The sequence below is a fragment of the Ruditapes philippinarum genome, unplaced genomic scaffold (genome assembly GCF_026571515.1).
Source record: "Ruditapes philippinarum isolate M1 unplaced genomic scaffold, ASM2657151v2 ctg22763_1_1_1_1, whole genome shotgun sequence".
In the NCBI taxonomy this organism is placed as follows: domain Eukaryota; kingdom Metazoa; phylum Mollusca; class Bivalvia; order Venerida; family Veneridae; genus Ruditapes; species Ruditapes philippinarum.
In genome coordinates, this window is record NW_026852210.1 from 1 (window position 1) to 11,661 (window position 11,661).

General features: G+C 32.3%; 1 protein-coding gene across 2 annotated transcripts; it reads left to right on the top strand.

Annotated features, from left to right (window-relative positions):
- The first annotated feature begins 3,986 nt into the window (after positions 1-3,986).
- On the top strand, positions 3,987-6,780 carry LOC132752415 (uncharacterized). 2 transcript variants are annotated; one of them, XM_060742747.1, is made up of 3 exons: positions 3,987-5,046; positions 5,779-5,910; positions 6,344-6,780. In XM_060742747.1, exons 1-3 carry the CDS (start codon positions 4,569-4,571, stop codon positions 6,532-6,534), a joined length of 801 nt encoding a protein of 266 aa, XP_060598730.1. In that variant the 5' UTR covers positions 3,987-4,568; the 3' UTR covers positions 6,535-6,780. The 2 variants fall into 2 exon arrangements, with proteins under 2 accessions (XP_060598730.1, XP_060598722.1); XM_060742739.1 differs by having other exon boundaries at positions 4,070-5,046; positions 6,338-6,780.
- Positions 6,781-11,661: the final 4,881 nt, after the last annotated feature.

The window sequence follows — 11,661 nt, forward strand, 5'->3', positions numbered from 1 at the left end:
CACGGTAAACGGTACGCGAACTGTTTATCGTTGTTTGTATCTGCTTTGGGTCTACTTATTCAGTTTTAACCAAAGGATTGTAAATAAGAAATTTGTTATAAACAGTATTTTACTGTATTTAACAAGATATACGTGTAATCAATAAATTAATGTAAAAGTTAACGGTAACAATTAGTAGTGTTTCCCGAAAACTTGTTTTAATAAACGATTGACTGTGCTAAGTAGAAAAGGATACTTTTCAATTGAGAAATATCTTTATTGTTCTGTATATAATCATATTGTTTTAAAAACATACAATGACATGAGTAACTTAATAAAATAAATTGCTTTTGCTTTAACATTTTCAGTCCTATTGAGTTCCAAGGTTAATTTAAAAAAACGAGAAACCCCGGAGAATGGCCGGCTATCGGGCATTTATTCATTTATTATTTTTTTTTTTGAAACAGTGGAACGAGAATGTGCTCGCCTTTTTCTTGCTTCATCTCTACATATGAGGCAAAGTAAAAGTTACATGACTCATACACCTAGAGACTAGGGAGACTACTTTCAGAAAGAATGACTTATTACAATTTCGATTTATTTTACGCCGTCATGAACGTCAATGATTGTACTTTTAGCGTGCACCGCAATTCGTACCCCTCGTCATTTGAAAATTTCACAGAAATTTCATTTGTTTACATTTTGTTTTGATTTTTTCACTGTATATAGAGAACATGTTCCGATATTTGTCTCATGTAAAATTTTGTACGTAAATTTAAAAATGTGAACAGTAGAGCTGCAGTCCTATTACTTTTTGAACAACCCTCGTATAAGTAAAAGTAAATTATTGTTATGATGTTTTTGTTTGTTTTCAGATATTCGAATATTTAAAGATAATAGGGAATCTTACCTTAGGAATTGGCCAGTTGCGTGTTTATGTACCAACAAGCTGAAATCTGTGATTTCAAAACCATGCAAGAAAGGATCAAAATCATATGGTATAATCTTCTTGTTCTAATACGAGTAAGAGATATTAGCAAACTTGAATCAAAATTAGTTTTAAAGTGTAATTTATACAGTTATTTTTTATTTATTTGTGCACAGTAATCAAACCCAGTAGTGTGACTGCTAGTACACAAATGTTTACTTTTTATACAATTTTGAGGTGAATTTGTAGGGTTTGACTCAAATCATTCTGTCATTACTAGAAAATTGTCAACGTCTTTAAATTTGAAGATGTTTTTATTATAAAATAGCTATGTATAGTATCTTGTCATCTATGTTGTCAAAGGTAAAATCAGCCAAAGTAGATGCCCAGGTGTAACGAAGAAAAGTGCAACGAAAGATAAACGTAAAAGGCAGCGTAAACAGCGACGATTGAAAAATCGGAATAAGAAGCTTGCACGACAGAAAAAGATCAAAAGGAAACAAAAAACTTTGCGACCGTTTTCTCGTTTCAGTCACAGGATATTTTGATGTCTAGTGTAAATGGAAAAGTCAAACCTGAGTCTGAGCATGATCTTTTGCCTGAAGATGAAAAGTTTAAGAAGCCATCGCACTGTGTATATCATGACATAGCAAGTATCGTTTGCAAATACAACGATTTATGATTTCGATCATGCAAATGAAACGATTTACGATTGTCGTTGCACGGGATAAGGTTATGTATCGTCAAACAGTATTAAGGATAACGTTCTTACATCATTAAACTACTTGACAATTTATATATATTAATATCATACAAATTAACATGGCAGAAAGTCGGTATGCAATGTTGTCACCATTGTAAGATGACAACATTTTATATTCAAAAATAAAAATGTAATATTATACAAATAGTATACTAGTAGTCTTTTGTTAAATAGACGAATTATTACTTAGATTTTTTAAATGATATTACTTTTAAATTATTAAAAACGGTATTTTCATGAATAAATATAAAAGGTTTAGCGATAAGATGAAAACTGTATAAAGGCTTGTAGATCGATATGCCTTTTGTTTCATTTTTACAAGTCAATATCTTCATAAAACGTTCAAACATTACTTTCCGGATATTTTTTTAAAGAATAATAAAGGATTAACAATTTTAAGCGTCTTTTATATCTTTAAATACATCCTGCTTTTATTTTTATATCATAACATTAAGGACCGGTTCATGGAAATCTTAACCAAACGGTTAATAGGATATAAAATTATTAATAAAGAATTGCAATATACAGGGACATTGAGATGACATTTAATTATTTTCTCATATATATTAAACAACGGTCAGCAAGCGAGTTATTTATATTCTAAATTAATGTGAATTAAGAATACATTAATTATTGATTAGCAAGTACAAATAGTGCATCAAACGAAATCCTATGTGACGCTATGAGATAAAGCTATTTATGGCAACATTTTTCAAGTATTTTTGTTTGTTATGCGACTTGCATTTAAGGGTTTATCGGTCCCTGTTTTTGCAATATAAAAAATGTTCTTTTTAAAAAATTATTAAAATCGGTTGGCTGGCAGCTGATAAATGGAATCCGGGTAAATTCTCGTACGGAAAGTTTTTGACAATCCGTAACATTCTCCTCAAGTAATTCTTTTAAGGCGTTTGGTCGATTTATTTCAGCCATCAAGGAAAGTTCTGCGCTAGTATATCTACACAAATTAAAATGGAAATGTATTGACGTGAATAAAAATAATATATCTATAAAAATATTGAATTAAAAGCTTAACTTCACCTATAGGTACATGTATTATGATAGTCATTGCCTCAGGGTACGATAAATAAAAAAGTTATTATATTTGTTTTCCTTGATTTTAATAAATCAATTAATTATGAATTATTGTTTTATTTTCAAGAAATTTATTACAGATTAAGATCTACTTTGTACAGATTTGTTTTCGGAAATTATTTGTTCTGATTAGGCTCTAAGTCTGGAAACGATGGTGAAAAGAAACTTAAAATATGACACACTAGTTCAACGAGTAATTGTCCGAGTTGTTAAAAATGTCCAAAAATAAATGGCCGTAAAATCGTCTGGGAATGGTTTGTCAGCGATTCTAGAATAGTACTTAGTCACCGGTTAACCTGGTTTACACAAAAGCACATACGATACAAGACTTGGCCACCACTTAATCTACCTGTTACAACGAATTGCCTTTCTCTCTACCTCACTTTCGTTATCATGAAACTGGAGTTCAATATAACTGCCTCCATAATTTCATAATATTAAAAAATAAAATGTTTATATTGTGTATAAGAGTACAAGTCAGCCTTTATATGCTATATTTTTACATTAGCAGTATTAATATAAATATCTATACGTTTCCACATTTATCATTGTAAGATAATTATTGATAATAGTCACCGGAAATAAAATGAGCCCAGAATACCATAAGTTGTTTAACAAGCTTTTAAGGATTTTTTCCCACCAAGTAATTAGCGTGCGAGGGTGTAATATACTAATATCGGACGATGATTTAAAATATCTTTCAACAAACTATAAGTTATTATAGTTAAAGTGGCGTGGGAAATTTTTTTAACTAAAAGGGCGATTGTACTTTCGCTTTACCAAGCGGTATATGTACCTACTTTGATATGTAATATCAACACTTATATAATAATACCGATATGCCTACATGTTAAAGGTACACTATACTAATGAACTTTCTCACTGGCAATTATTCTAATATACCTCGACTGCTATTGCTTTTTCTGAAGATATATATTGGTATCGATAAATTGATAATGATAAACAATAAACTTAATATATTGTGTGTCAAACTTTTCTATCACGGAAGATCTAGTCATTCCGACAATGAACTTAAACATATTATTTGACTGACTAGCAATAATGGCGAATGACTCTAACATGATTCAAACATATACGTGAAGTGTTTAGGGTTACAATCAAGGATAAACCCTGTAAGACATACACAATTTTAAAGAAAAGATAATGATAAATTATTTCTTATAGTGAGCTCACTGAATATGTGAAAGTAACCATTCAACAAATAAAGAACAACTCCTTTACAGTTACAGTCCATTTGTAAACACCATTACATTCACCACCTTTAATGTATGTTTTATAAAGTACCATAAATTATTTTCAAAACACAAAATGCAAACATCGGTTCGATTGTTATACCACATATCATTTTTCTATTTTAGTTTTGTTTTAAAAGTGTTTAAGACAAAGTGTCTTACTGAACATAGATCGACTAAACAGCTTATTGAACAATAAATATCGGCTGATACATCGTTTAAAGGAGATACCTGATAACCTTACGAGTAATCTTTTGGAGAATAACTGGGGCGTTTATACTCTTAAGTGCCCTGTTTAAAGATCGAAAATTGGGGATTTATTATACTAGATCTTCTTGTCTGAATTTTGGGTATAACACTTTTCTCTATGTAAACCGTCGAAACATTTTATGAAGATAAATGTGTGTTTATATATCTGTCGCGTTAATGTATACACATATTCCGGTGTTTAAGTAAATGTTTGCTTTCATTCGAGTAATAATGTACATTTGAATTGAGTTACAATATTCTTAATACGTTCAGTGACATTTGATTGACTAATTTTCATTCGAAAATGCGGATGATATCATGTTTAATGTGCATCTTGCTCATATATGGAATAAGAGTTTTCGACAATGTGAACGGGAATTCTTGGAAGAAAACATCGTTTTTAAAGAAAGCAGAACTCGTGAAATCCACTGGTCATGATAATAGATTGAGAAATGACAATGACAAGCGGGACAACACTTTTAATCCAGTTTTACAAAACTTTACGTCATTATTTGAATATTTGAATGCCGCGCGTCGTGATTCTCATAATGTAAAACGCTCTCGGACGAAGCGGCAGTCACGGCCAAGGAATTGCGCAGGTCAGTGTGAAGATTCTCTGTGTTCTTGGCACGAGGTATATGATGAAGAAAGCACGAGAATCCCGCGATTTATCAAGTATGCAGTATGTGACAGTGCAACATGTAACTTTGGTTTTGGTGGCTTAGATTCCAGCACGACGCATTCCCTTCAAGTTCGTACACAGTGTGATCTTGTTAAAACGGGTAATTATAAAAAACTCACATATCACCTTTATCAACATTGAAACAATTATGGTTGTTTAATAAAATAGAGAATATTGCTGATTTCGGTGAATATGTGAGGTATATCGCTTTGAAATGAAATATGTAGATGTTATATTACTTAGACAGAACTTTCCGTAATTATTTCAAAATATAACTGTGCATTACCAAAATAACACCGATTGATGATCAGCACTGCTCATGAAATTCTTTATAATCTGTAAAGTTGTATTTTGCTATGTCTTCCAATGCATATGCCAAGAGCCACACTTTTCCAAGCTATGCATTTTAAACAGTGTAATGTGCCTTATATGTCTAGGATCTATTTTACTATTGATCTGAAAGGAATAAGATGAAAACCGTACACTTTAACATATTAAACATTTATATTAAATAATTCACTTTCGACAAACATAAAAAAGAATGTGTTTTTAATATATACATGACTTATATTTTAAGAGCTTTTCTTAGTTGCTGATATAATATACATTTACACTTAAATCAACATGCATTTAATGAAAGACAACATTAAAAAGAGCTGCCTGTTTTTTCCGATTTATGTGCGCCTGTTTTGTGGGGTTTTTTGTTTGTTTTTATTTGTTTTGTTGTTGTTTTTTTTCCATTTGTTATGTTCGTTTTATTTTGTTCTTCTGCCTGTATATAAGTATAAATTTCTGCATTCTTGCAGTGTTCAAATGTTTTTAATCTATATAGATATCCTTGTTACGAACACTGATGATGGCGAACAGAGATGGCTAACTAATTGGCCAATAGCTTGCGTATGCGCGGAGAGGTTTGCAGTTTCTTCAGAAGTGTACGGTCATGACGGCGGACTTTCTCAAAACGGTAAGTCACTTAGTCTTATCTTCAGTGGTAAGAGGATATTTAAATATAATAAATACATCTTTAATAATTTAGGGTAAGAATAACAAAAAAGTAACGGTTGTATGGGGAGGACGGCAAGGAGGTGGTAATTATAAGGAAGTGAGAGGCAAGTGTAGTAATTACAGTTCAATCTCGCCATTCCTCTTACCACCGGATTACTACGCTCGCTCTTAAAGCTCGATTTGAAATTAAACTTCTACAAAGCTACCTGATTGTATTTATCGTGATACAACGTTATCGACAACCAACCAATTTTTGTTAACATGTTTAAAACGTGTCCGTCTCTTTTCATAAACATAAACTGTTAAATATTGTCCTGCTTTCCGATAAAACAATGCGCATTTGTAACCATTTTCTTGAACTTTTTATTTTCTTCATTTTATCCTAGAAACAGTTGACGTTGACATTAGCCACAATGAGCCAATTGCGCCAGTATCACGTCAACAAATTATTCTGAATGACGTCAGACGCAGACCTTTAACTCATTCACAAAGACGAAGGTTACATCACCAACAACGTCACATGCAACACTTTGAAACGTGGGAACACATGATGCTGAGGAAGTACAACAGAATATTAAAGTGAAATAACTCTGTAAAATTATTTTATACAAAAGGGAAATAAATCCGGTAAATAAAAAAAATACATTGCCCTTTTTATGCTGTAATATTAGACTCCAGAATGTTACATAAATCTTTAAATATATTTCTTTGCAATTACTCCTACAATTAATCATACATCACATACTAACGTATACTTTTGTCACTAAAACTGTATTTTAAACAACGTTTGTGTAGGTAGCATGTAATCGTTTTATTAAGATAATAGAGAATTTCGATTGACGTTATCTTTTTAAGGTACAAAAGGATATTGTTTTTACAAACAATTACACAGTGCATGTGAAGCCCCCCCCCCCCCGCAATAAGTAGAATATTCCTCTCTTGTGCCCTTTCCCTTTCGTTTCAAATTAAACCCTTCCAAATGAACTTATATCAGCTAATTAATCTATGTTTTTGTGCAAAATTGTAACCTCTGTAACAAACTACACTGATATATAAAAGGTGCAAAATAACTCAACTGTTATATATTAGTTAATTTTTTTTCCAGTATGAATCAATGAAAAATCTCTGTGCTCTTATATATCAATACAATTTCCAAATCATCATTGAAAGTGTACTGAATATAATGGGTTAGTAAGAACAAAGAAAAAGTTCCAAACCATGCAATAACTGATGATAGTTAGTATCTTACATTTAATGTGTATACTTAACAACATGTTACTCATCAGAAAATTATTACAAATATTGAGGTTTCCTTCTTTAAGGAAAAGACCTCACAGAAATGCAAAGTTATTTCTAAGGATGTCCGAGATACGCCAAAAACTATTAAAGGGTAAAGAACACTAAATTAATCATTCTCATGTCATGATCAAATGTTTAGACTACAGGTTAAGTCGTGGCAATGAATAATGTACTGGTTGATATAACTGGCATTGGATGTGAACATATACAATAAATATCAGTTATTGTGAGGTATGTTTGTCTTTCTTACCGTTGTGCAGTATTCTTAGCGCACCAAAAGTCGGGATCAAGTTGGTTCTTTCTTTTTCCGAAATAAAGATTGTGGATAATGCTTAGAACTTTAGGTTTTGCTCCCATTTAGATTTATGCTCCCCTTGAAATTTTCCGTGGCAATGAATTGTTTTAAAAATTATTTATCTGATTTAGACATTTCATTTTTTAAGTTCCAAATTTGCAAATAATTAAAGAAAGAAAATAGAGAAATGCCTGTTTGTTTGACTATGTAGATTGTTATTTCTGCGGCTACCGTTGACAGTGGTTTATTACTTCTATACAGCGTTGACATATAAATGAAATAGGAACAGACGGTGACAAAGTAGTAAAAGAAACGAAGTATCAAACACAAATTACAAAATCCGAAACAAAAAAGCGTATCAATAATTCAACCTATTAAGTGATTGTTCTATCTGGTTATACCAAATTAAGAACAGGTGCATTTATTATAATCATAACTTGGTTACTATTTGTTTTGAAATAGTTTTTCCCATATCTTTACAGACATGGTTTGGACCTAAAGAAAAATGAAGTCTATCTTTTGTATATCGTTGTTACTTATATGTTCAATGTAAATTCATATTCAAATTGATTGTAAATGTCTTAATTTTGCAATATATGCAGGCAGAGCGTCTGTTTATATGTTAAATATTGTGCAAAAATAATATTTGTAAACGTCACATTTGATTGACACTGATTAAAACAAAAAGTTCAACAAGAAAAACATTGATGCAAAGCATCAAAGGGCGACGCCAAAAGATTTTTATCCAGGTTTGCACCTAAATACTTAACAAAAGATGTGTACTTTATAACAGTATCATTACATGTGACCTGGAGGCTAGGCATAGTTTAAGTTGAAACTTATACCAAAAAGAATAGACTCTGTCTTTCCAAGATGCAAAGACAATTTATAGTCAATTAACCAATCTTATAAGACTCATACTAAAAGAAAGAATTTCTTCAGATTTATTTTACCAGACACAAGGATTCCTGAGTCATCAGCATATAATCACAACCTGGGAAGAAAAATATGACCAGATTGATAAAAAAACTGTGTTCATAAAAACCAAAAAAAATGTAAATAATAAAAATATACTATTAACTTAAAGTATATTTTTAAAGGGTGTCATTATTTACATTTTATTTTGGTTTTTGACACTTTTAGGATGAACACAGGTTGTTTAATCCATCTGGTCATATTTTCTTCTTCCGAGGTCTGATACTCGTGCATTTACATATAATAAAAGCTTATTGCTTAGGGTCGCAGGCTTGTCATTGACATATATTAGACATAAAAGAGGACCTAAAATGAACATCAGGGGGACAACATAGGTACTCAGAGCAGTAATAGAATGAGTACCAGCCACATCCACCAGCTGCTGTCTATCAGAGATAAGACTTAAAGTATGTAAGAATTTCATTACATATGGCAGATGCTTGACGTTTCATGAAGAAGAAGAAAAAGAACTTCTTCATGTGCAGTATAGTGTGATCAACTGTATCAAATACCCTTTGTAGATCTAAAAGTATCAAGCAATACTGCCTTTGCACATTTCAAATTTAAATTTTATACAACAAAAATAGTATTATAAGTATACCTAAGATAGACAGAAAAAAGCAATAATTTAGTAAACATGAGTTACTTCCCCTTAAAATAGAGAAAACCTGAAACCCAAAAGAACACCCTAAACAGCAATATTATGAAATGTTGCGGGCTCAGTTTTATTAAGGCATGCAAATTAATGGTAAAGTATTCTTTCAAAAATAGATGGCCATGTGACAGCAGTAATTGCAGAAAATCGGATACTTTTCAACATCCGGATACTGGTACACTTTGTAAAAACAACCATTCTGCGCAACAGATAAACTCTTTATAAGGATAAAATCAATAGAATAATCGTTTGCAACAGTTCCAACCTATCCTTATACTAATTTGCAGGTGAACTTTCTTCTTGTAGGAAAATTTTGAAAATATATAAATGAATGGATACGGCATCAATGTAGACCACAACGATATTCGAAATCCGGGTTTTAGTATTGTCAATAAAACTAAGGGACAAGTTGTTAAACTTAACCTGCAATTTCGGGAAAATAATATCACAATGCACATGCTTTTTACATAAAGTTAGTAAATACAAATATAACAACATATTTGTTTACTTGATTTTTACGAATCAAAATAAGACTAATTAACACAACATGGCATTAACTGCTAATAATAACAGCTCCTTCCATAGGCCAAAATAAAAAGCATTCCATAAGAGACGACGCCGCTCACCGGCGTTGCCAATAAAATAAGTTTAGTCAACAGTCGTATTGAAAGCAAAGAAACCTATTGTAAGTATCAAATAGAACAAAATTGAAGCATATTTATATTGCTTTAAAGTTTAGTTCGCAAAAATATTGAAGTTTCTTGCTTACGTTTAACTTCAAAATTTACGGTCTTAAAGTATTAGATGCCTTATGAGGAACCTGCTTTCTGTAGAGTGTATGCAGAGTTTACATAGGGTGTGCGGTCAAGCCCTTTTGTAGTTTTATTTTCCGGTCAGATTATGGTTTTCGTTTTCATTCTACGTCAACGTCCTAAGTAAAGGTAAATATGCAAAGTTATATGCACCTTTTTGTGTTCAAAAAAAATAAACAAACATTAAGATTATTCCGAAGTACTGATAAAAAAAAACTAAACTTTTATTTATATGTTTGGTAATTGTCCCCCGCCATTTCGAAGAAAAAATGGGGATAAAGAAATAGGCTTCGTCCGTCCGTCTGTCTGTCTGTCCGCACTCACAGGACAGTAATTATGTGGCTAGAGGGGCAATAGGCAACTGTTCTTTCTCTTTGATGTCATTCATTCCGTAATGCTTTTATGTGGCTATTTTCTTTTGTGTGGCTAAAAAGAACAATAGAGTAGCCACATTATTACTCTCCTGTTAGAACGTCCATCCGTCTGTCCGTCCGTCCGTCACACTTTCGTGTCCGGTCCAAAACTTTGTCATTTATCAAAGGAATTTGAAATAACTTGGCACAAATGTTTGTTATAATAAGACGATGTGCCATGCGCAACAACCAGGCCCCTACCTTCAAGGTCAAGGTCGCACTTGCTCATTCAAGGTCAACATTGTCTATTTGAGGATATATGTCGTGTCCGGTCCATAACTTTTTTATCTTTGAAGGGATTTTGAAAATACTTGCCACAATTGTTCACAATAATGAGGCACTGTGTCATGCGCAACAACCGGTCACCTACCCCCAAGGTGAAGGTCATACTTGGAGGTCAAAATTCAACATAGGCTGTTATAGAGTATATTTTGTGTCCGGTCCATATTTTTTCATAGATCAAAGGATTTTGAAAATACTTGGCACAAATTTTCACTATAATAAGATGATGTGTCATGCGCAACACCTGCGTCCCTACCTCAAGGGTCAAGGTCACAGTAAGAGGACAAAAATTAACACAGTCTGTTATAGGGTATATTTTGTGTCCGATCTAGAACTTCTTCATAGTTCAAGTGATTTTAAAATAACTCTATACAAAAAGTCACAATAATAAGACGATATGTCAAGTACAACACCTGCACACCTACCTCCAAGGTCAAGGTCACACTTAGAGGTCAAAGATCAACAGAGTCAATTATATGGTATATTTTGTTTCCTGTCCATAACGTCTTTATAGATCAAGGGATTTTAAAAACACTTGGCACAAAAAGTCACATTAATAAGATGATATGTCATGCGTAACAGCTGTGTCCCTAGCTCCAAGGTCAAGTCACACTTAGAGGTCAAAGATTTACATAGTCTGTTATATGGTATATTTTGTGTCCGATCTAGAACTTCTTCAGAATTCAAGGGATTTAAAAATAACTTGGTACAAATAGTCACAATAAAAGACGATATGTCATGCGAAACACCTGCACCCCTTTCTCCAAGGTCAAGGTCACACTAAGAGGTCAAACGTTAACAGAGTCAATTTTATGCTATATTTTGTGTCCCGTCCATAACTTCTTTATAGATCAAGGGATTTTGAAAAATACTTGGCACAAATAGTCACAATAATAAGATGTTATGTCATGCGAAACACCTGTTCCTACCTCCGTCAAGGTCACACTTAGAGGTCAAAGATTTACATAGTCTGTGATAG

What these genes read in the sequence shown, in the direction of transcription:
- LOC132752415 (XM_060742739.1), top strand. Translation starts at nt 4,569, where the DNA reads ATGCGGATGATATCATGTTTAATGTGCATCTTGCTCATATATGGAATA. An exon ending in GTGTGATCTTGTTAAAACGG is followed by an intron (nt 5,047 to 5,778) that starts GTAATTATAAAA and finishes TAATCTATATAG; the next exon opens with ATATCCTTGTTACGAACACT. An exon ending in CGGCGGACTTTCTCAAAACG is followed by an intron (nt 5,911 to 6,337) that starts GTAAGTCACTTA and finishes ATTTTATCCTAG; the next exon opens with AAACAGTTGACGTTGACATT.